This window comes from Gasterosteus aculeatus, chromosome 17, assembly GCF_964276395.1.
Source record: "Gasterosteus aculeatus chromosome 17, fGasAcu3.hap1.1, whole genome shotgun sequence".
NCBI classification, from domain to species: domain Eukaryota; kingdom Metazoa; phylum Chordata; class Actinopteri; order Perciformes; family Gasterosteidae; genus Gasterosteus; species Gasterosteus aculeatus.
This window is the reverse complement of record NC_135705.1, coordinates 15,729,494-15,755,356: the sequence shown is the minus strand read 5'-3', so window position 1 is coordinate 15,755,356 and position 25,863 is coordinate 15,729,494. Positions and strand designations below refer to the sequence as shown.

At 43.3% G+C, this 25,863-nt stretch overlaps 1 protein-coding gene across 1 annotated transcript; it reads right to left on the bottom strand.

The window, feature by feature from the left end:
• Positions 1–1,131: 1,131 nt before the first annotated feature.
• Positions 1,132–25,160, bottom strand: atxn7 (ataxin 7). Its single transcript, XM_040202924.2, has 13 exons — positions 24,992–25,160; positions 23,862–23,961; positions 18,710–18,931; positions 18,454–18,522; positions 14,053–14,157; positions 9,077–9,338; positions 8,276–8,598; positions 7,805–7,887; positions 7,159–7,439; positions 6,809–6,998; positions 6,526–6,647; positions 4,966–6,109; positions 1,132–4,185 (listed from the first exon to the last, which is right to left on the bottom strand). Exons 3-13 carry the CDS (start codon positions 18,921–18,923, stop codon positions 4,168–4,170), a joined length of 2,811 nt encoding a protein of 936 aa, XP_040058858.2. The 5' UTR covers positions 18,924–18,931; positions 23,862–23,961; positions 24,992–25,160; the 3' UTR covers positions 1,132–4,167.
• Positions 25,161–25,863: the final 703 nt, after the last annotated feature.

Here is a 25,863-nt window from a genome sequence, read left to right as displayed (position 1 = left end):
GCATGATGTAATATACCAACGTGCAGCCTCTCTGTTAAGGGAGCTGATAGATACACACACATGGAGAATAGCAGAGCAGAATTTGAATGGTCGACACTGGTTTATTTTCAATTATTAATGGGGGGGCAATAACAGTTAACCTGATCTCCAGAGCATATCGTTGGACTGTGGGAGGAAGCCAGAGAGAACCCACGCAGACACGGGGAGAACATGCAGGGCAGAGTTGAACCCAGGACCTTCTTGCTGAGAGGTGACAGTGATAACCACCGTGCCACCCTTCACACTCTAATTTGTATGAGATTATTCTATATTGGCTCACTTTTTGAAAGAAAAAAAAATGAAATTAATGACAAACTATGACTTATACTTTTTTTTAAAATGATCTACTTGCAACATACCATGACTTAAATTGTTTGGCGAACTATATTACGACTTAATGGCGCTATACTAAACTTTAAGACCGTTTTAATGACCAGCATTTTAAGCTTTGTGTTTTCTAAAGACGTCTTATAAAATACTATTCCAATATATTTTCATGGCTGTCAACTGCTTATGACATATATCATCAGTGTTCATTACCATTTTCAACACATACTTTTTTTTTGACATCCCATATGTTGTACAATCCTTCCCATATTTTCTTTTTCAACAATACACTATATGTTGTAAAGGAAAACTATTTAATGACATTTTACTTTAATACTGCACCATAACCTACATGAACATATAGATTGTTGTAAAAAGAAAATCCAATTGTTTTTATGTGACCTTTTCGTAAAATGTTCATTACATACTTTGGTGTAACGGTGTAAAGGACATTTAATTATATTATGGCCTTTCATGGTATGCTAGATTAAGATTTTTATTTTATACTGAGCATTCAGAGTACGTCATCACCTCGTGTCAGAACATCAACTTGGATTCAAGCATCAATTAACAAGAGTAGTACTAAGAAGTCATCAGTAAAGATGACTGAAACCTCCCCAACATGTTTTTGGACATAACTTTTCATGATGATTAATGCATTTTCAAAACACATAAAGCAACAATGTTCTGTACAGACACGGATGATGTAAACTGCAACGAGTCAGTAATTCTAATCTATTTTTTAGGAATGAGGCAGACACGTCATTTCATATAAATAGCAGTATAAATTATTTTATTTACAGAAACTTGTTACAAAACAAATATACTATACAATCTTTTTTCTTTAAATATTAATTCTAACCTATGTTTTGTTCATGAATTACATAGCAGCCAATACATAAGTCCAGCTGAAAATGATTTTGATAATGTATACAAAAAAAAAAAAAAATTAAAAAAGAAAATCTATACACGCTTTTATATAGTATGAATGGTGGATTTATTGTTTCCTCCCAAACACGAGCTGTATTCTCTCTCACATTCACATTCCAAGTCTAGGGAGCTATTTAAAAAAAGCAACACAACCTCGTGAGGTTTCCATCTCCCGGAAACTATGTCAAAATGTCTGTCAGTGGAGTTTGAGGGTAAACAAAACACTTGATTGAAGATTTTTTAGGTAAAAAATCGCAGTAAACCAGAGAGGACTTAAGCCACGCATAATGAGGCTACCGAAATCTCCACGTCTTGTCTGGAAAAGTTTTGACCCTTTCCTCTCCACCTCCCCAAAAAAACCTCCACCAACAACAACAACACAACACAAGTGTTTCATACTGGGCGGCTGACAATCTCCGGTTTTACCATATTTAGGGTTCATAGGCAGATTTAAAAGCAAACGCCTAAATGCTTCCAACATTCAAGTAAGGTAAAACAACCCAAAGCACACTGTCATCAAAACAGTCAGGGTGAAACAAATTCAGGCACTTTCTTAATTTCATTTAAAAGCTGCAAACTATTTCTTTAAAAGCGGTGATTGAAATGACTTGTTTGGCAACGATGACGCAAGCAGTCGGACTGTTTGTTTGTTCCCCTTCCTTGAATGAGTCCTTTCAGCCTTCATAAAAGAACGCAAGTATTTCAATCGTGAAATGTGTTTAAGGTCTACAGAGTGTTCGACTGAAAGGTTAATTGAAACTGGTTGGACAGCTTCAAGCCTTCAGAACCACAGGCTAGTTGGGTCATACACTGACTTTTTTGTTGATTTAGAGGCAACGCAAAAATATCTTGTGAAAGCACATGTGATTGACACCTTGAGAAGTGAATGAAGGTATCCTGTCATACAGACACATGGCAACACGTCAGCTCGGATACTCTAAGGATCTCCTCCGTACATGATTCATGAGATGCTTCAGCTTCTACATATAGGCATATTGCATTCTATAGACCTGGCAGTGAACCACTTCAAATAATCAAGTTCTCCGACTTGTCCTAAATAAATAATTTTTTTCTTTCATTATTTAAAAAAAAAAAAAGTTGTACCAAAAATTCTGCGTGTACAAAAAAAGCCTGTGCAAAAATACATATTTCAATATGTACTATTTAACAAAATATTTATTCTCAAATAGGGATACTCCAATACTTGCTTGATACATTAGGCTACAAAAAAAATTGTCCTCTACTTTTCCACGATGACATCACTGGAGGTTACATGAACAGGTGTTGCCAAAAGCGTTCATGTCCGGTGAAGCCATCTCCATGAATCTCGCACCATTAAACCCACGCAGCCGCTGGAAATAAGCAAACATCCAGACAAGTATTGCCTGATTTAAGACTCCATTTTGACAAAGGAATAGAGCATAATGCCTGGTTGTCCCGTTCTGCCGCGACAAACCCTTTCTCCACAGACACCACCATAGTGTCGCTCGGCTAGTGGTGGTTACACACGGGCGGGCTAATCAAACCCACAGAAGACAGGCGACGTGCATAAAGTTTGCTCCAGTTAAGACGTACCATACCTGATTTCCTATGTAGGAAAAGTAACATTACAGTTCACATCTGCCCCCCCCCCTCCCCCCAACAACAGCTGTGGATTCCATGCAGCCGAATGGGCAAAAGTAGGTAAGTTATGGCAATAACATCAAGGTTTGCACAGATCTTCTTCATATCCACACAGGCAACGCACCATGAAAGCTTCATGAGCAAGACTGCCCACCTTTCCGTTTAGGAGAAAGAAAAAAGAAAAAGAAGCAGTTGGCAAAGCCGTTAGCGGCTTTTGGCTAGCTTTGTGACGCGGAAGTAGTTCTTTAGTTTTGTTCACAGTTGGGGGTAGGTCTACTGTGGCCATTCGTTTTGAACAAGGAAAACTTAACAGGCGTCCTCAAGGTGAAGTTATCTCTCTGACAAAAGATTTAAGCCAATGGGCACATGGGGCGTCCTTTTCACATTTGAAAGCACAGCTGTCTTTACCACATCCACAAAGACTCTTTGTAGTTCAGTGTAAAAAGCTCATAAGAAATCATAAAAAGGTAACACTTGCATAATTATTCTGGGTAATAAAAGAATTGACCAGATCGTCCCTACGGGCTCCTCTCAGGCTGCTGGCGTGGAACTCCAAGCTACTCAAACATGTCGCCAGAGAGTCAAACTAATGTGAAGTGAAACAACAAGGTGATTGTATGTTGTTTAAGGTTTCGCAAGTAACAGTTTGCTGCTGCTGCTCTCGTTCCAAGGCTTCTGAGATCAGGCGCTGGGGGTGTAATTAAGTTGGGAATTCCAGTAGTCCAGCAGAATCGGACATGAGAAACATTCTCTCACAGGCACGCGCATTCGCACACTCTGACAGACACGGAAGAGATCGGCTTGTTGTCTCCCTGTGTGCTCAGTGTCATCGTCCCAGCAGCCCTTAACCTGAAGCCAATCAGCAGTTCAAGAGACCGCTGCTATTGTTGTCCTACTTCAAGACAGGAAGACCTCTCAGAAGACTGGGACAACACGTGGGGGGGGGGGGGGGGGGGGGGGGTCCTTGGCTCGCTTATCAGACCCCTGGCGCTCCACGCTACGCATACAGTGCCACTGCACCCCTTCCCAAACACACACACACACACACACACAAACATGGCTTTGGGAGAAATAGTAAGGACCACATCGACTTCACTGGGCAGTCCGGATCATCTCCACCCTGAGGATTGTGGGAAGCTGAGAGTAATGTGGGTTTGATTTTAGAAGGCCTTGTGAAGTCCAGAGCAGTGTGCGGACTGCTTCGGACCGCTCCTGTCCGTCGGTTCCTTACACAGCTGCACACCACTGTCAGGGACGAGCCTTTGGCTGGGGGGGAAAAAATAAATAAAAATCAATATTGGTCTTTTTTTCCCCACATCTTCAAAGTCCCAATATCTTACAATGTTGTTGCACGTACATTATTTAGTTCTTTAAGCAACTGTAAATATGACTTTCCATTTGCTGTTGATGTTTGTGGGATAAACGTCAGTTCAACAGACAAATACACGTTAAGCGTCCATGTAAGCTTAGGTGTGGTTTGAATGTGTCATAGCAAATGCTGAAGTGGATGCGGATTTGTCTCTCAGAATATGGATAGTAAATCAATCTGGGTTTTTCAGGCAGACGAATGGAAGAACTGCTGGATGAGAGTTTGCTGGGATGGATGGGGTCACTTGGGACAAGTTGGTCAATTTCACCTAAAGGTCAAAGTTTTGATCATTTGGTTTTGGTCTTGAACATTGAAAAACACAACAATGTTTTCAAAATAAAAATGAGTGGACGAAAAGCATTTTGGGGTTGAATATAGTTTTGATTCATTTCTTTAAATTTTTGAATATATTTTCACTTCATTTTTTGATATTTGCGGAATTTGCTCTATTCCTTTGCGGAATTTTATTTCTGGGTTGCAGATTTTACGTTTTCAAATTCGAATCGTATATTTTCAATATATAAATATAGTTCCAAATCTTTATTTTTCCACTTTTCGAAATTCAGACTTTTGGCCCTGATCAGGCACGGGGGGGGGGGGTGCGCATAATCACATTTGTTTTTCAAAGGATGAAAACTACATCAAGCAGAGTTGAGACACACAGCAAAAACACCCACCTGATGTAAATGGGAGTTGTTTGGTAAACCTGGCGTCCCTGGTATACTTCGCCCATGCTTCCCATGGATGTTGTTAATGGCCGGTGACTTGGCCACTTTGGGTCTCCCGGGTCCAGGTCCCACCCCCCCTGCCCCACCACTATTAATACCGCTGGAGGCAGGGGAGCTCTTGCGCTTCTTGCCCTCCAGACGCCCATCGGCGGAGTGGTGGCTGAAGTTGGTGTGGTGGTCAGATGAGGACAAGGACTGGTGGTGGACAAAGGGCCCCAGGGACAGCGTGGAGTCACTGCTGTTCATCACTACGCTCATGCGCTTGATGGATTCTGCAGGGCTGCCCGAGGGAGGACCACGCGCTGGAGGCCCCGAGGAGCCGCCCGCCGAACCTCCAGTGGGCTCGGCCTTGAGGCTGAGCGAGTTAGTCCGCACAGTGGGACCACAGTTGAGCCCCACGCTGTGGACTCCGCTGTGGGAGGAAGATAATGAGGATGAAGGACCTAATGAGCCATGGTGGTAGGTGCTCCCTGAGCTGCCGACATTCGCACAGTTCTTCTTGAAAGAGGAGGAGGAAGAGTAGATGGCGTTAGAAGAGGAGGATTCAGAGGGGCCGTGGGATGAAGACAGAATAGAGTTGTTCTTCCTCTTCTTCCCCGAGCTGAAGCTTGTGTTGCTACTGTTACTGCCGGCTCCACTGCCGCCCCCACCAATGGAGTTGGGGATGAAGGGTGTAGAGGAGCCAGAGGAGATCTCCTTGGGCCTGTAGGACGACGACGACGACGACTTGGTAGTGTTGCTGCTGGAGGAACGGGACTTCAGTGCTCGGCCTGAGGCTAGGGAGGGAGCTGAAGAGGAGGAGGAGGAGGCGGACAAGGGGGCTGAAGGCATCTGCGGCGACGAAGACACTTGTCGGGCCTGCGTAATGCCGTAGGCCGGGTGCTCAGCCCCGCCCTGTGGAGAGCTGCGGGCATTTAAGGTGGTCCCATATGAGAGCACGGACTTGCCCTCGTACGATTGGCTATAAGGAGTTTGGGGCAAGGTGGCAGGGGGGCCCAGGAAGCCTGAAGAAGGAGTGCTACCGTGGGAATTTGTGCTTGTCCTGTGGGAAGGTGCAACGGAGGAGGAGTTCTCCAAGGCCAAGGGGATTTTCCTGCAACAAAGAACAAAATGGGTCATTCGGTACTTTGATCCCTCTGGCAGGAGGAGACCACTCGCCACAAAAACAGCTCTTTCCAGTCAGCAGTTGGCCTCATCAACACAGCCCAGTTTCCCCACTGACTGTCTCCCGCATCCTGCACTCCAAGGACAGTTTTTGCAGACCTTCTTTGCTCATTATTTCATATTTAATATCTAATACACAGGTCGCTTTATTCTAGTTTTTTGCAGGTGTTATTTGTCTATTTCCTTTTATCGTTTGCATATCTCAACAAAAAAGACCTAGTGTGTGAAATATACTTGGCAATAAATGGTTATGATTGCGAATAAGTCAAGAATGCAGACCGTAAAAGACAAGCATGCTGGTTATTAAGTGCTCTAATTCAACTAATTCAATCTGGACCAACTTACTTCCACATCTGAGAGTTGACGTGTTTGTCCGTCATTGTGGTTAGGGCACATCGCACTTTGTCCCACCGCCTGTCGAAGGAGTAGCAACCTCTCCCAAACAGTCGACTTCTAAATGAACAGTACTGGGAACAGAGAGTGGGAAACAACTATCACTACATTATTAATCGCAAAAAGCAAAATAGTATGCGTGATACGTGTTCATGTGTTAAGGATCTACATTCCTGCTTTACAAATAGGTTGTGGCATGGCTAGTTGGAGAAGGGTCACGGTAGGGTGCACTTACAGCTGCCGGCCGAGGGTGATAACCTGAATAGTGACAGTCCAGTTTGTCAGAGCTGTCCTCCCGCTCCTCGTTCTCTCCCTCATCACTGGAGGGGCGGGAAAACCCATCGGGGGTAGTATGGGCGTGGTGCGGGGACTCGTGGACTACTGCAGGATCTCCGGGGGTACCACCTCCGTGACTGCTGGTTAGTCTGATGGACAGAAAGAGTGGCCGATTATTTTCAACTGATCAGAGAGAATTGTCCAAAAAGGGCTACTGTGAGATGGAGACTGGTTCGTGGGGCTGCACGCAACACGTAAAAACACAAAACACCAAACGAAATAGAAGAACAGATGTGCTGCAGGACATACCGTGGAAGACCAGGGGTGAGAAATTTGGACTTGCAGAGCGGCAAAGGCTTAGTGGCGTCTGGGGCAGGGCCGTTGCCATGAGCAACCTTTTGGGCGTCATGGGCAGCGGTGGGGTGGGAGGAGGGGTGTGGGTCCCTGAGAGAGGTGTTTTGCTGGGAATGGGGTTGGTGGAGGTCTCTCTCCTTCTCCCGCTCCCTTGTTCTGTTCTTGTGCTCTGCCAGCAATGTGTCAAAGCGCTTCCTCCGCCCTGGCACCGCCCTCCGCTGGCTTAAGGAATGTGTCTGGTTGGACATTAGAAAGGTCAAAAGGTCAGGGCTATTGTTTGGGTGGTGGGTCTGTTTGGGTTTCAGTCCAATGATGGGTTAGAGAACGTATAGATGTATAGAGAACAATGCATTTGCTGAAATTAGTCTAAAACACAACAACCAAACTATAGCACTGGCTGACATGTTTTCTTCATTATCGTACACTGAACACACAGTAGGGACATGTACCAAAACACAGGTTTGAACGAGCCCCAGTGCTAAGTTATTAAAGATTGCAATAGTGATACTGGTAACTTTTTGAGTAATACTTTGTATCTGTAGTCTGAGCTCCTCTGACTGTATAAAAGGGACTTTGCTGTGACGAAGCAGAGACTGCTTACCTTGCATGTGAGGGATCTTGTGCATGGTTTTCGTGCGGTCATATCCACAACGCCACAGTGCATATCTGCATTGAACTCCCGTTCTGAAGGCACAGGAGAGGAGGGAGGGAGGAGAAAAATGTTACTCCCATACAAATTAACTGCTCTAATAACTTATTTGTAAGTTGTTTTATTTAAAATATACATCTTAAATGAGTCAAGCGTAGTAGATATACTGATATCTCGTGAGTAGAATGTGCTATATACTCTAGATGTTTGTTGTGTTCTTTTGTCATCATCGAAATTGATAACCCACCATCATCTTACAATTGGATTTCATTTAAAAAGACCTTGTGAGATATCAAGAATCTAACACAATAATATTTTATAGTACAAAAATAAAAAAAAGAGTATTGATGAATCAGACATAACAATACCCACATTGAAAGCACATAAAAATATTAGTTTAACTTAATTTACCCTCAAACTTACCTGTTAATTTCTTGTTTAGGTGGCGTCTGCTACTGGCACTGCTGTCCTGCTTCTTGTCTGAGAGGACTGACAGGTGGCCTTTGCCGTTGGCAATCGGACCCGGGGCCAGTAATGGAGGCTTTGGTATGGAGGGACAGTTAAGGCCTGGTTTAAGGGCTGAGGATGAGGAGGGGGGGATGGTGGTAGTGTTGGAGCTCACAGTGGTGCTAGAGGAGGATGTAGAGGGGGATGAGGTGGTGGCTGGGGCAGATGGGGCCTGCACCAGCCTAGCTGACGAGTCCACCCTTAGATGCATCTTCTCCACCTTGACAGCCGGAGTAAGGCTGGAAGAGAAGGTTACAGAGATGAAGAGCGCAGCAAGCAGGAAGCTGAGAGTTAGAAACATGGAGGCAGTGAGAAATGCGTGGAAAGAGACAGATGTGTACGTATGGAGGGGGCTGGGAGGACAAAAACAAATCTATATGATCCATCCGTAATCAAAGACTCTGGCGGTAAAAAGATATTTTGTAAAAATATATGACTTTTCTCTGACTGATCCCAGACCAAATAAGAGATTTTGACAATAATGGCACCATGTTGCAGCGTGTTAGATAAGAAGGAACATTCAACCGTATCAAAGACTGTGACACAAATGACACAGAGTTAACAAATTACAGCGGAGTAAATATTGAAGGCAACAGTTGTTATATTAGCAGGGAAATGAGGAATCGATGGCATAAACCTGATTAAAATCTTGCTGTATAACCTGCAAATTGCACAAACAGGTAAATACACTACTTCAAATGTTACGGAGGAGCTTACATCTTGTCCTGCTGGGGTGTCCTGAAGGGTGCAAAGGGAGTTCTTCGCTGAAAGCCTGGCAGCTCTTTGGCTGGTTTGGGGAGATGGGGATTGGAGGAGGAGGATGCTGAAGATCCAGCGGTGGAAGATCGGCTAAGGGCGCCTCCGCTTGCCAGTCCAGCTACAGGCCCAGGACCGAGCCCGCTGCCGGTGGCTCTGTTCCTGCCCGCCACGGGGAAGGGGGAGGTGGAGGCTGGCTTGATGGCCGAACTGTGTCTTCTCTCTGGAGCGACAGTACAAAGAGGGTTGGCATTAAAACACAATATTTAACCCGATTAGATGATAAGAATGATGCGTCACAAAAGCTTTGGCACTATGAACCGAATAATGTGCCGGTGTAGATGTGGCAATAAATGGGCCGTAAGCCAGGAAACAAGGAGCACGTTACCTCGACAGGCAGCATTTGTAATTCATGCCAACTCGGGAAGGAAATTAAGTTCTTGACCTGTTGGATGTTTCTATTTCAGACTCGGCTTCTAACAACCTCAAACTGATGAAAGGCAGTGTGACAGCAGAAAAAGGTTAGAGTGATACTGAGACGTGGATAAAAAGACAAAAATAGATGAAAGGAAAGCGATTTTCATTACTAAGTGCTTGCATCCAAAACTAAATATATTTTTTCTCTTAAACAATTGAAGTCCACCATTGTTTCCAAAAATGATTGAATGTTGGTGTGTTGCAAATGCACCCACAATAATCAGGGTTTGGGTTTTCAAAAGGAGGCGCTCCCTATTTTTAGTGCATACAACAATGAAAATCCCTCACTCAAAATAACTTTATTGACATTGTCACTACAGCACCACAACAGAAAGAGACTTATTTTACTGTCACACTGAAACCAAAGAAAAATGCATTGAATATTTTTATATTCAGAAGTTACTGTTACCACTTGTAACCGGTAAATCCAGGCAGGCCAGGCAGTGGCTCCCTAACCGACTACCGACCCCCCAGGAGTTCTACAGCCAGACACACACTCCTGCCGCTCTGACCATAAGTGGAGAGAGATGGGAAACATGTCAAACTCTGGAGACCATGGCGACCAGAGGGGGAAACAAACATGCCAACATGCATGGCAAGTTAATGTAAGCTGTGCGTTAGAGAGCTGCTGTGAGCCAACATGAAGCTGCATAGCTTTCGCTTGCATGTTTATCCACAACACAACACAAGGTGCGAGCACGCTGTCAAAATGCTTAGTTGGTCCAAAACTGACGTTCGGACTAAATGCTGGCTGCACAAGTGGACGTGCTCGGCGTCAGGATCACCCAGTTATGCTGTCCTTTATACCGATGCCTCACATCATAGGCCTGCATCCACTTGTGTCTTCTTAGGCTACATGCAGTGCTACGTTTCCATTCTAAAACGCATATCTTGTGCTACGTTCGCACCCTTTCACCGCCACACTACTACAGCGTTTAAGAGCACTGACCAGGGAGGAGTTTAGAAGAAGAGTATCGTTTTTTTGGTTTCAGCAAGACGTGGGTCTGGGGTTCGTTACCCCGTTGGTAAAATACACCACCACAAAGCCACCTAAGAAACGTTCTGTTTGCCAGCAGGCGAAAGTGATAAGGAGGCACCTTCACACTGTACAAGGTCAACTAAGAGCAATGAACTGTTGTTCCCTCCAGTGTTAAACTTCATAGTGCTCAATCTCTATAAAAACACACACACACAGAGACAGAGAGAGAGAGAGAGAGAGAGAGAGAGAGAGAGAGAGATCACCTGAAGGGATGTTGTGAAAAAGGCCACTGAAGGTTAACTTGACCCTGATCTTGTCAAGAGAGAACAAAAGAGGACACAGCTTCAGGAGCACAAACAGGCTTACGTGGAAATAACCGGTGACAGCGGCGAGCTAACGGGAAGAGTTGTGGCCCGGTTAGCTAAGCTTTGACGGGGCTAACTCCATGAAGGATCAGGGAACCGGGCCTTAAGTGGAAGCTCAGCAGGTTGTCTGCGAACAAGCTTGTTGCTGCAGAAACACGGCGATCGATCGCTTACACACATGCACGGGCACGGAGCTGCCACTCCCCTCGGCCACCAAAACACACACCTTCAAACTGCATCGCCAATTTCCCCCCTTTTTCAGGCAGGAAAAAAAAAGCCCTGAAGAATTCCCTCTCCTTATCTAAGGGCCTGTCTCTACAGACCCATTCACGACACACTCCAGATATATAGTGAGCAGCCTCCCTTTCATTCCCTCCTTCCCCCGCTGTCTTGTGCCGTCCCAGCCATTGTCAGCAGCGCACAAACGCACGCTAGGAAACCACAGCGTGACACCCTCAGTGCACTGTGCACAAAGCATGTCCAACCTGCTACCGTTTTAAAAGACATCTTTTGCTACGTTAACACTGAGCACGCGTTAAGTCTTTAAACCAGCAAAAGCGTTTAGGTTCTGAGGGCGGATAAGAAAAGAGCAACATCACCAACGGCAGAATGAAAGAGTAAGTAACAACGTGTAGAAAACAGCAGCAGCAAACACAGGAGTAGGAGGAGCCAGTGATTCCATGCTAAGGGGAGCCGCTGGCTGTCTGAAGGCCTTGCTACCATCTCAACAAGCACCACGTCGCAGCCGCTGAGCCGGCCTCTGGTTAACAACAAACCGGTTCATCTCGTCACAATGACAAAAACATTAAGGTTATGTGAGCAGCGCTGTAAGGAGACGAGTCTTTGTTCCTCTGGTTCGTGTGAACGCGTAAAACCGCAGCGGAGCTTTGAGGTTCTTGTTCTGTGGTGAGCCCCCCCCACCCCTCCCTGCTGGGATCAGCCTCAGCAGAGAGGCACAAACACCTAACGGGAGACAGATGGGCTCAAAGACGCATGCTAAAATCCTATTGACACCATCTCAATGGTGCAGCGATCAGGCCCTTCGCCCCGTGTTCACGCCACACGAGGTCTTCCTATAAGGACATCGGAGGGAGGAGTGCAGGAGGAAAACCCCAGCAGGGGAAAGTCCTACTCTGCATGGCCCCGTACAGCATCATGGCTACAGGGTTTTACTTCTATTAAGACCGTTCCTGAGTGGGGCTGAAACAATGAGTCACTTGAAAGAAAATGACTGATCATCAAAAGAAAACAACAAAAATAGATTATCAAGATTTACTTTTCTTCTTGTTTTATAACTCAACATCTGAAAACCCCACATTAGAATCTAGAAAACTGCCCTTTCTACTATTTGATGAAATTGGCAATGCACTTGAAATGAAAAGTCAAATTACTTCGAGAATGAAAATAGTCATTAGTTGCAACTCCGACTTGAACAGAAATGAAAGGAGTTTCCATCCGCTGCTCATTTAGAGGCTTGTATAATTACTACAACAGTGCTGGTCGTATACATGACAGTTCAGTATGGGCTGATTGCTTGGCCTTTAACAATCCTGCTGGCAGCTTTTCTCGAGAAAAAACAAACCCTCAGCTCATACAACAACAACAACTTCACACTCGACTCTGCGCTTCCTTTGGCTGTCAGCAGTACATCTGCCCTGCTACTGTTCACTAAAACCATCCCGCGCCATTGAACTGAAAGCTCCACCTCAAACGATTGTGCTGGTGATGTCTCTCTTTCACTTGGAGTGGACGTTGTATTAGAGGATAAAAAGTCAAGCAAAGACCTTTGTTGCAATGGCTGTTGAGATATGCAAAATACATACCCACAAACAAGAGATTCCCTGCTTTAAAGTTAGTCCAGCTATATGGTAATACAGTAGTACACAAGTGTTGATCAATTAGTGATCAATGATTAGAGATTCATCAATCTACCGGCCTGAGAACCGCCTGCATTCATAACATCAGCCTGTTAAAAGTTGTATGGCAGCAACCTTCTGGGATTTTGGCAGTAATATCTTACTTTATAGGCACTGTAAAGCAGTGGAATGTTTCATTCAGAAATCTAGATTATACTGTAATAGTCATAAGTAATAGTCTGGCCTACAGGCATGTTTGTATCGGTCCGTAATGTTCAGCAGTGTTAGAGCACAGTTCCATTGGAAGCTGTGTACCTTTACACCCCCCCCGTGTGGCGGACGTTGACAACTGTAACTGCTGTCACAATTCATGTGGAATGCACACCACTGACGGGAACAAAACCCAACAAACATTTGGGACAAAAGGCCCAACAATTAAAAAGATGTGTGAGTCAGAAGATACTGACGGGACAGAAGGCTGGCACTAATAAGCCGTCAGATTTCTCATATGAACAGGCTTTAACAAATAGTGTCTTAATTGTCTTTCATTACAGAGAATAATATACTTTCTAACGTCAAAACAAAGCTTTGCATGGCAGGACATGGTAGATGCCGCTCTAATACGCAGCGTTTGAGGAAAATGAGCCTGTGAGTGAACAGACAGCTTATTTATTGCATCTGTGGGCGTTTGTGAACTTGCCGTTAACACTGAAGTTTAAAGAGATCCAGTGATGCAGTAACGCTATTTACAGATCTATAATTCATCCCTTTATTCAAAGATCCAGCATAACACACACACACACACACACACACACACACACAATGAACGGAAGTAGAAATCTTATCCGGGCTGTACATGTTTTTTAAATAAGTACATTACGGCAAAGACAGCGACAGCCGCATCAAAAATTAACAGGGGAATTGTAAACACACACAACCTAGACGGTGAGTTAAATAAATAAATCCAAGTCTGTGGCGCTCGATCTCGGGTTACTGTGCCGAGAAGGAAAAGTAGTGAGGAAACACAAAGGTCGAGGGAGAAACGATACCACCGAGTATGTTCATGTGTGAAATATCACCACCAGCCTTGAAGTCGCACCTGCAGATAAAGACTTTCTTTACACTTCCTTCTTCAATGATCTAATGCCTCTACCGTCCACATTCACTAGCTCTGTGTGGACGTTAGCTCAATGTACATGGTGTGACTCTGAGTGTATGCACGCATATTCATGCAAGCGTGCACATGTGCATGACCCTTACCATAGTGTGCTTGGAAGGCCTGGGGCTTGACCACCTGGCCGCAGTGGTTGCACATCACCAGGTAAAAGTCGTCCTGTGCGGGGTATTGGCCGAAGATGGGCATGTCTGTACACAGGGGAACAATCAGAAACAAGACAGGAGAACGAGTCAAGGAGGGGCAAAGAAAATTGACCTACATTCACAGACGTGTTGTCACAACAGTGTAAAAGCTCAAGATACGGTGGGTTCAGTTTAATAGAAAAACATCAAGGAGGAAACTTAGTGACGCCCCAGACAGAACACATTTACACATCATTGCGTTGCACAAGTAACATATGAAAACATATATAACCATACAAATAATTAAAATTAAAAAACGAAAGTGGTCACTCGATGCAAACTGCCGCACTCTGCACACGTAAATACTGACCAAAAACCAAGAACTCCACTCCTCAAGGGAAACGTCCCCCCAATAAAAGTCCATGAAAAGGAACAGGGCTGAGGCAGAAATCCAAAGGTTACCCCCCTCCCCCCCAAAGAATTAATGGCACAAACACAACGCAAACCTAATGTACAGAGGTTGGCGCGTGGATCATTTGGCCGTTGTTCCCCTTTTGCTCTCTGTGTTGTTGATCTACTGAGTAACTAGTAACTTTAAGCAATTTTAAAATGTGTTAAAATCACACCTCGCCGGCCGGCAAACGGGGGGTGGAGGGGGAGTGCCACCCCTCTTCAGAATGTGATTAATATGTAGCGTGGCGCACAGGACCAGAAACCACCTAATTGAGGAGGCTAATTAAGAGATTAGCCTGAGGCGTTCTGATGAGATGAGCAGAAGACCACCCCCCCCCTTCAATATGTACTCCACCAGGGCTGTCAAGGGTTCTCCAAACATCACTAGGAGTCTAGAAGAGATGAGGGCCACTAAGCAAAGCCCGGAAAAAGAGGCGGTATACCCTCTTATTGAGGCCAGTGGCATTGTCATGTGGATGAGTTGACAAGCCTGATGCTACTTGATGCATGTCAATTGTGTGAAGCCACTCAGCTAAGTGTCTCCTTCAACGGCCGTGGAGCAACAGGACTTCACGGCGGGCTGGTGTCGGCCAAGGAACAAAGACAAGCGTCTTCACTTTAACGAACAAAGACATTTAAGGATACAGAGCTCGAGTTAGGAGGCCCACTGCTGATGTGCACACGCCAGGGTTGGAATACTATTCAAAGAGCACAAGTGCAGAAATGCGACGCTCAGGGCAGCACTCACTGGTTGCACCTTGCGTAAGTTGGAAGCTGGCATGAGTTCTGTGTAACTTTTTGGTTGGACGTGTCTGTATTAATCTAACCCTCTCAATGAGTCATTCTCCAACTTTAAATTGGAATGAGAGAGCACACATACTTGCTCAATCACTCCCCTCCCATTTAATCTCCATCAGAGCTCGGTTCAAAACGTCTTCTGGATCTCGTTGAAACCGACCAACAACTGTGGCGTCCGGGAGGCTGACCGCATTTCCTAGCTGGATCAATAGCGAGGTCAAACAGAACTCGTTCCCAAACTGATGCAGTTGTTTACTTGCAGCGTTCTCCAAACAGGTCGGTCGACTATGAAAAGCGGCCTGGTTGTATCGCCTCCCCGACTCTGCATTCAACGCACTTGCACCAACTGAACTGTACCGTCGCAACGGCCTGACTTAAAAAGTGGTCCAACGCCACGGTGTCTGCCCAGTTCTCAATCTCCATTTTCTTCTCTGTAAGTAGGAGATGAAAAGGTAGAGAGGAAAAGAGAGATAGGAAGTCACCGTGAAGGAGACAAAACGGCCAAACAAAGCCAAAATAAAGGAGCATGGAGAAAGAAACAGAGAGAATCAGAGCAGAGAAGCAGGCCGAGTCGTCGGTAAGACAAAGCGAGAGTGAGACGAGGAGGAGAGAGAGAGAGAGCCAGTGAGCAGGAGACAGAGGAAGAGAACGAGGGTCCAGTTAATCTCAGCATCCTCCTCCGTGGCAGTGATGAATGATCAAGGTGGAATAGCAGCAGCTCTGGCTGCCTCTGAGCTGAACACACACTGGCTGAATCTGACCTGTGGCGGACACTGGCACTACATTTCCCAGCTTCCCCGACTGTGACGGTGCTACTGTAAAACGTGTAGATATTCTTAAAAAACAAAAAGGAAGCAGAAGATGAGTGGATTTGGTCATTCATTTCTATACATCGGTTGTTTCACGATGCGTTAATCATCTGTGTGCGTTAGAATGGCGGTTAAACCGCGGGAGGAATCTGGTGGTGAGTCATGGCGGAGAGGTGTAGTCATCCAATTGTAATACTCCAACACACACACACACACACACACACACACACACACTAAATAACATGTATGAATCAAGGGCAGCATGTGTTGATCAGCCCTTGTTAAATAAGGTGCTGTTACATGACAGACACATGTTTCAAGCCACTTGCACGTTAAATCACTTCACACTGTCCCATTTGATCAGAACATAAAGTCTCTCTGATTTCTTCTGAAAATGCTCCTCTTGACCCGGACAAACAAATAATCATCCACCCTTTTCACACTATTTTGTATGAAATATTAAGAAAATAATATGAACACTTGGGTTTTCTCGCCATTGGGAGCCTCTAGAACGTGTGTCATTCACATTGCGCAATGGTCACAGCTTACATTGTTGATCAAGGCAAAGGCAACGTTAGACATAAGTGGCCTGTCAGTCAGCCTGCAGTTAACCAGATCCTATACAGCAACGCAAAAGGAAATCTAGACACGCTGACGACTTAAGTATGTTACCAAATGAAGTGTTGTCTCCTTCCTTGTGGTCGATCCTCATTGAGACAAAGCTTAGGACAGAGGCTCGCTTCTGTATGTTATTAGTCAGCATCAATGGGTCCCTATAAATTGATGTGCAAATCAGTGCCCAAAGGTGTTTTATAGAAGGAGTCACCAAAAGTCTGAAAACTGTCAAATTAAGTGAGAATTAATCACAGTAATTTGCTGTTGGATGTAGAATTGACGGTGGTGTTGAATGCCGTTTTTCGCTGCCAAATTGTACACCCAAAAACAATTTCAGAACAGAAAACTGAGGACAAATCTATTTTCCCCTCTATACTTAGTTCTGAAATATGGCTCAAAGAAAAGGATGCATGTTAATCTTGGTGTACGGGGAGCTGCTATGACTGTCTACTAACAACAAGGTCACATTTGATACACCGTGTGTCCTTGAGCAATAGGTAAAAATCCCTTCCACAAAGTGATTAGAAGTAGCCGTAGAAGTAATACACCACATTAGCAAAGCATGAAACCTCTCATTAAACTTTATTGATCTAGGCTTCAAACTACAATCACTGTAGTACCAACGTTTGTTCTGCATTCATAAATGAAATGAACCAGAACTTATTCTGTCAACTTGCTCATCCTAATGTCTGAGGGCTTGAAAAACCTGGAAAATACTGCATTTTCCTGATTTATAATTAAAACAACACGCCTCTTTATTGTTGTAGTACTTGACCTTTGTAGTTCTAAATCCCGGCCTGATGACAGGACAAATACCAGGTAATGCTAAACTGCCAGATAATGACGGCTTGTGATATTGTGGGTTTTATCACCCTTGTCAATGCTGTCCTTTCTCCTAATTCTGTCACGACTTTCTCTCTTCTAAAGAGAAAGATCATGGCATAACCGTAGATTACAGTTACGGGCAGGGGCATATCAAGACTATTATTTGAATATCAAAGCAGTCTGGTAGTTGCTTCATTTATCCACAATGATGGCAGGCCTTCAAAAGTTTACACTTACCCGGTCTGAATAAATTTAGAAAGTTACGTGAAAATGCTGGATTGTGTGCAAGTGAGCCAAAAGAAAAGTTATCTTAAATTGAGCCTTTAGTAAAGATGGTGAAATGGGAGCGAGCACTATCTTAACTTCATACCATTCAAATACAGCCATGGCGAAGAGCATAAAATGCTGTTTTAACAAGACATTTCCATCAGGGTTCTCGATTTGAGAAACCGTACGATTGTTACTAACTTTCAAAAAGAAAGACTACCTTGAACTTCTTAATAGTAACCAACGTTTCTGTTGTTATGAGTATTGTGAAATGCCGATGATTTCTTATCTAAAAAGGCACTAAAGTGGGTAAACAATCTATTAAACGCATTCTATATGAATTTGCCATCACTATGTTTGGGGCTATAAGTATAACTTAGCCGCTAAGTTATTGAAGGGACAGATATAAATGTTAACTACCACACGACTAGTAACAGACACATTCCACTTATTGTATCCGGTTGTCGAGTCGATTCATGATGCGTACGATTTACAGTGAACACGACGCGTGTTAAGTGTTTGAATCCATGTGCATGTGTGCAAACCTCCAGAACCAAAATACACCTTTGGCCCTAGAGAGAAAAAAAACACTCACCTTCTCTGCACAAACGCATGGCTTCACGATTTTTCCCCAAGTCTTTCAAACTTTCCTCCGATTCGCCACCTGAAAACGAGGCGATCACACACAGACAAATAAATAGTTGCACTTGCCGTTGCTGTTGCTACCAGTAGCGTTTCTCCGTATTCCACCCAAAACTGCTTGCAATCGGCCAAAAAAAAAAAAAAAAGACTGGCAACTGTCGCGCGCTACCTCGCTTCCTCGCGCACATTCGGGACGCGGCGGAACTCACCGTCGTTGCCGTTGAGTTTGGCGGCGTCGACCCAGTTGCTCCAAGGCTGTCCCAGCATGATTTCTGGACTAGGCAAGGATCTCCGCTCCGCAACGGTCGCCATTGCTGTGGAGCCTTCTCCCCGCTGGATCTGCTGCTGCTGCTGCTGCTTCAGCTGCTGCCTGGCCGCTCGGCGCAGCTCCCCCCTGACGTCATCCTCGGCCCTTTCCGACATTCTTTCCGCTACAATGTAACAACACGAGAGTCAGCATTGGTGGCGCTCGGTAGGATAGGAGGACTTCTCCGCTGATTGACACGGGCACACGCGTGTTGTTTCACCGCACCCGCCCCTCGGAATATAAGAAATCATAAATGACAAAGAAAATGTCTCGTGTGTGTGGACACTTGACAAGCAGCATGTGCAAAGCTCATACCACACGTGACATACGATGTACTGTATTAACCGGCGGTTTATCTAAAGGGGTGTATTGGTTCCCGCTAAATTCATTTTACATGCAATGTTCAACTATTTGGCTTCGGAGTTACATCTATACCTCACTTATTAAATACAACATGTACGTAATAAGGGAGGGATACACGGCAATTTATAGTGCATGATTTATATAGACATATATGATAAATAGAAATAAGTATCATACGAATACGCCCTTTGTATATAGCCGATTTGGATATGATTTAAACCTGGATTGGTGGTACATTAATGGATGTTTGTTTACAGTCTAAACTTAATTTCTTAATATCACATACACAGTGACACTTTAGTGGGGCAAAACATAAAATGTACGTCTTCCTGTTGAGAAAGGATAGCATTTAGAAAAAAAAAACACATAGGCACTCACAATGCACAACCAAAACTATTTGAATTATTTTATCATCACTGGTGGACAAACGTGTATAACAACTTTGTTTAGATGTGATGATCAATAGATAAATGTACCTGTTTCTGTGTAAAACGACATCTTGCCATGTAAATATTAACAATGATGCAAGCCTCCACACACAAGAATATAGTCAAAACACATTTGCAGTTGATTTGATCTTCATGGATGACTGTTTAGTAAATGTTATTTTGTTCATTGAAATCAAATCCAACTATGTGCTTACAATGTGTATGTGTACGGATTCTCCGATGGCTGCTAAACTTTAAAGAAGTTTACAGTAAGCGTTAACCACAGCAAAGTAGTATTCACTTTCACTTTCAATGTTTGGGACCGACCCTAATGAAGCAAAAACAGACAAAGGCTGACTTCCAAGAAAAGGAGCCACCTTTTCTACCTTCTAACAGATAACATTTAGTCTAGAGACTGATACAAAATAAAAATACTAATTATAATAATAAGAAAGTTACTTGACTTGAAACGGCAGACATATTTACGGTCTTCATCTGCTGGTATCCTTCCCATTATATGATATATGATCCCATTAAGATGCGAATTATTGTTGTTCTATGCAACTCTTTCTTTCTCCATCTCAAATAATCAGAAAAGTTCAATTAATTTCCATTTGGCATGCACCCTAAGGAGCCTTGAGCAACAATGACCTTGGCCAGTTACTAATAAGCGTATAGTTCAGAAACTTGTCTTTGGACCAAAACAATATATCGGAATTCCAATTAAGAAGCTGATCACGTGTGGACAGCTCAAAGTACAGGTGTGAATGCTCCTAAATACGTGAGAATGCATTGAGAGCCGATGACTCAAACCCCCTCCAGAGGGGGTCTGGGTTTGCCCTAAACCTTGCTATAAATCAGCAAGGTTCATGGCGTTCATTTATTTATTTATATATATATATATATATATATATATATATATATATAGCTCAGTTGCAATCAAAATTATTCAACCCCCCATTGCACATTAGGTTTATTGGCAAAATATACAATTTCTCAGCTGTTTGCAATAAACAAATTACACAATAATTGTTTAAGTAGTTTAATGAAACTAATATTACAAAGGTTTTGTCCAAATTCAACACAAAATGCTACTTTTAATGACTTTAATGAATTTACTGCAGTCTCAAAATTATTCAACCCCTTCATGACAAGCATCTTCAGTACTTAGTAAAGCACCCTTTTGCTGTTATGACCTTTCAAACGTGATGCATAGCCAGACACCAGCTTATGACAGCGTTCCTGAGGAATCTTAGCCCATTCCTCATAGGCAATGGCCTCCAGTTCAGTAATATTCTTTGGTGTGCTTTTGACAACCGCCTTCTTCAAATCCCACCTGAGATTTTCGATGGGGTTCAAGTCAGGCGATTTGATGGCCACTCTAGAATCTTCCATTTCTTCTTCTGAAACCAAGCCTTGGTGGACTTTGAGGTATGCTTGGGATCATTGTCCTGTTGGAAGGTCCAATGACGCCCAAGTTTCAGCTTCATCACAGACGGCATGCCGTTTTTTCCTAAGATTTTCTGATATTTGACTGAATCCATCGTGCCCTCCACACGCTGCAGGTGGCAGCCGCTGATAGCTTCCTCTTTCTGCCACGTACAGGTAGTGTAGCCACTGTTCCTTCAACTTGCGAACTATGCTTTCAACTGTATTTCTAGGGACATTCAGTGCTTTTGCTATCTTTTTGTATCCTTTTCCTTGTTTGTGCAAGGCAATGATTGCTTCTCTGAACTTTTTGGACAATTCGTTTGACTTATTTCTGATCTTTGATTGCATATTTCTAACATGCAATCAAACATCACTCTGAACAAACCCCTAGCCAGACCAGGTATTTATGTGTTCTATCTCAAGCACACCTGAACTAATGAAGCCCTTGACAGGGAGTTGACTCATTTCAAAGGGTGCTCTACTAAGTACTGAAGATGCTTGTCACAAAGGGGTTGAATCATTTTGAGACTGCAGTAAATTCATTAAAGTCATTAAAAGTAGCATTTTGTGTTGTATTTGGATAAAACCTTTGTAATATTAGTTTCATTAAACTACTTAAACAATTATTGTGTAATTTGTTTATTGCAAACAGCTGAGAAATTGTATATTTACCAATAAACCTAATGTGCAATGGGGGGTTGAATAATTTTGATATATATATATATATATATATATATATATATCTCTCAAATTTTGAAGAAATAAAATCAAAATCTGAAGCCACAAGAAAAAGATGTATGCTATACAGAAAAAGGTGAAAGCATGCTGGCTTGCATACTTTGAAATGAGACCAGATGCTGTAGGATTTCCTGGTATTTTTGGCATACATTTTCTGGGATATTGAATAATATGGTAGTATAGGGATTTGAACATATTTGTCCATGCAGATTGAACATTTTGAAATCCTATGGCGATACATCACAAGGGTGTGTTGGTCTGCCTGGAAAAAACCCAAAATATAAACCCAGTCCATGTATTTTGATATCTTCTTCTTTACATATCCGGCAGAGTAGACACGGGATGTGCATTGTTGCCTTTCACTGGTTGAAAACAACCGCATTTAGTCTTTTGAAACAGAAAAGTGTGTCGCAAGGAATAAAAGATCCTAAAGACAAGTTGTCACTCAAGAACTAATGCCGGGGGCGGGGGGGTTGGGTTCCACTTGAGATTGGTTCACCCAAGACACATGTTAATGCCACTTAAAGGTTTCTGAAGACATGGATCAAGAACTCCGGAGAAAAATCTGACAATGGCATGCAGAGTTAAACCCGCATTACATTCAGGTTACCCGGTTCGTCAGTTTCATTTCACCGTGCTGGTTTAACAGTGATATGGATGCATACAACAACTGGATGAGCAGGCATAACAAGCATGATGCTAGGGGCTTTTGCTATAGGTTGAGTGACAACACACTAAAATATAGATACAAACCTAGTTAATTTCATTTTATTAAAATAACTGTTACATTCTGTTTGAAAACAGTGTCAACAGATGATACTCTAAAGGTAAATGGACTGTACTTGTATAGCACTTTTCTAGTCTTCCGACCACTCAAAGCACTTTAACACTACATGACATCATTCACCCATTCGTACACTGCTGTCAGGAGCTACCTGCCCATCAGTAACTTACATGCACACACTGTAGTCACAGATACAGGAGAAATGGTGGCAATAAGTGTCTTGCCAACGACACATCGACATGTGGGTTAACCGGGCCTGGGATCAAACCGCCAACCCTCTGATTGGGACCACGCTCCCCACTCACCCACAGTCGCCCCTCCTCTATATACACAACTGTGCAACATCTCAAGTAGATTTCCCACAATTACAAAAAAACATTAAACATTTTTGAGAGGCATGCATTAAACATATTTATTTGCTGTAATGTGAAATTTACCCATTTAGGTAGTTATTAATGACCAACACGTGAAATATGTACGTCTTAGTACTAGTCCATCTCTATGAAGTGTAGTGACTATATAGGGGGGTTAGAATAAGAAATGTGTGTGTGTTTGTAAGCATTGCAAATTCAAATTCTTTGAAAATATCAGGGTTTCCACTTTAGCCCCTTCTAGGCAAGCACTGTAATGTCACGCAATGTGTAGTGTGGTGTGCAAAGGAGCCAATAGAGGCTAAATATCACATACTGGAAATACTCTATTCGAGAGGTGCGGCACAATAAAAGTTTTTGAGCTCTTAATTATGTATGACAGCAATGAAACACTACTGGTTTTGATGTTGACATTTCTACCAAATTCATTAAAAAAGGCATTTCATGGGCTAAAAAATGGCTCAACACGCCATCTACTGTTTCAAACCAGTTCTTCCCCTTGTTTGGCCAATGCTGACATTGTGTCTGCTGGCTGGGACTTATCTATGCATTGAGATTTATATCTAAAAATAATGTTAATGATCTTAAATCAGAGGCCAAGGGATAAGAGTAACTCCTGCCTGGCAAATCCATAACAAAAGCCCCATGATAAAAGAATACTAATGAATATTTCATTAAAAGAAGTTCAAGCAAACACTCCAAGGGTAGCACACTCATTTCATCATGTTCATTATGTGTTTTGAACTCTAGTTTCTAATATACACAACCAAGCCAACAATATTTGTGTTGTTTGTCTTTAATATTTATAACCTGAAGAAGATCTGAATGTAGTGGGTTCGCTGGAAAACAATACTATAAATTTGTTTAACTCACAATTAGTATCGGTTAGTATAGTATTAATATTTTGTATTTTCAATAGAGGTAGCTGTGATATCTTACCTTGGCAAAATAAGAAAAAAATGAAGTTAATTTGAACTCAATCAACCGATCCTCATCAGTTTTGGTGATCGTTAGCCGCCACACACACTGGAGCGGAAGTCTGGAGACCGACAGAGAGACAAAACACAAGCATTGAGAGAAGACAAGTCAGTTGTGGGTACTGTGTTTTGTCTTATAAGAGTGATTCGGCGAAGTTAGAATTATAACTAAGGTAACGCCGTGCTCCCAGGCTTTCTCGTCGAGTTTTTATTTTCTATGCAGTAAACTAATCCAGTAGGAACATGCCCTAACCAACCTCTCCAGGGCCACAGTTATCCGTTTTAAACACTGCGATAGAAGAAATAGATTCTGATTGTTGTTCTGTAGATATCTTAACTAATTGTAATGTCTTCACAGAGGTAGAAAATGACTTGCTAAAGCAAAATGCAAAGCCATACAACGATAACCAAAACTACACGATGACAAAACTACAAGATGACTTCCCTGTTATTGCTATTCAAAGATCAGCAGCCATCCCTTGCACATTTCTACGTACACAGGCTGTGACCATGGCATCAGTGTGAATGTGTTATACACTGTAATATTGTTCTTCCAAACAGCTTGCTACATTGCAACATCAAACATTTCAGGCGTTTGGGCTCCAAAAATAAAGTTGCTCAAAGGCCGTGACAGACATTAGAACATTATGTACTCAGTTGTTCAGTATGGGAGAACTTGTCCTTGTGGTTGACAACTGTACAAGCTAGCTGACATTAGCTACCAGGGACCAACAAGAGCAGACAGCTTTACTGGCTAGCCTCGCTCCCACCTCCCTCGTTACCTCACTAACGTAACGTTACATGAACATTTCTGTCAATACGTAGGAAGGAGAAGGTACACGCTGGTCGTAGATTCGACATGGGAAAAGAGACACGCGGTCTGTTATGAGTTGTGTCATGAAAACGAGGTCCATCCAGTGAGGGTCTGTGGCTGGCACAAACATTACCAAGGAGCCGTGGTGGCTACATTAGCCTGCTAGCTGAAGCCTGTAGCCTGCCATGACTAGCGTTAGCGAGGAAGCTGGCAGGAGCCTGACAGCACAGCAGAAGTCATTAGCAGTCGTCACGGATCGACGGCAAGTTCACTCTTACCGAGGCTCTCGGTGCTGTAGACGTAAACGTGACACCAGGCGGGTGTATATCAACTGGATGAACAGGGCGAAGGAGACAGAAGACGGTGGGAAAGAGCGAGTGCAGTGCTCAGCCTCTGTGGAGGTCTTCACCTGGTGCTTCCATGTCTGTTTACCAGACTGCATTCTGGGACAGGGACGTCACTGCGCCAGCGCGGTCAGCAGGCACGCACGCAGCTTCTCCACCGTGAAAGGGTTTCGTTTTGGAATTTCTAATGATACATAACGCCATTAAGGACCAAAGGTCAATGTGATCACTACACAAGGAAATTCTGTGAAAACAAGAGTTTTTAAATTGCTGTGCATTACAAGGGTGATTTGTTTTTGTACAAATGTATCCCTTGACCTTTAGACAGGGATATCAAATCAGAATCACCTTTGTTGCATGTGTACGCATACATGGAACTTGACTCCGGTTACTTTTCGTTTCAAAATACATACACAGTATGTTCAATAAACAAGAATGTATGAATGACAACATGCCAACTAAAAAGGTAGAAAAACAACTATACAATATAAATATATATTAAAAAGTGTATGTATATAACCTTACAACATTGAGTATGGGTTGAAAGTGCAGATAGCGATCATAGTGCAATTAAGGGGCCGTCTGACTGATTCATTGTTCATCAGAGAGATGGCCAGAGGAAAGAAGCTGTTTCTGTGTCCGGTGGTTTTGGTTGCCATTGCTCCTTAGGGCCTATCAGAGTGGGAGAATTGGAATATGTGCAGGGTATCCGAACCTTCTTTATGTTTTGTTTTATTTTGAGAACAACTTACACTTTCAGCTGACTAAATGATTGCCATTCAATACATTTGACATTGCAAGTACTT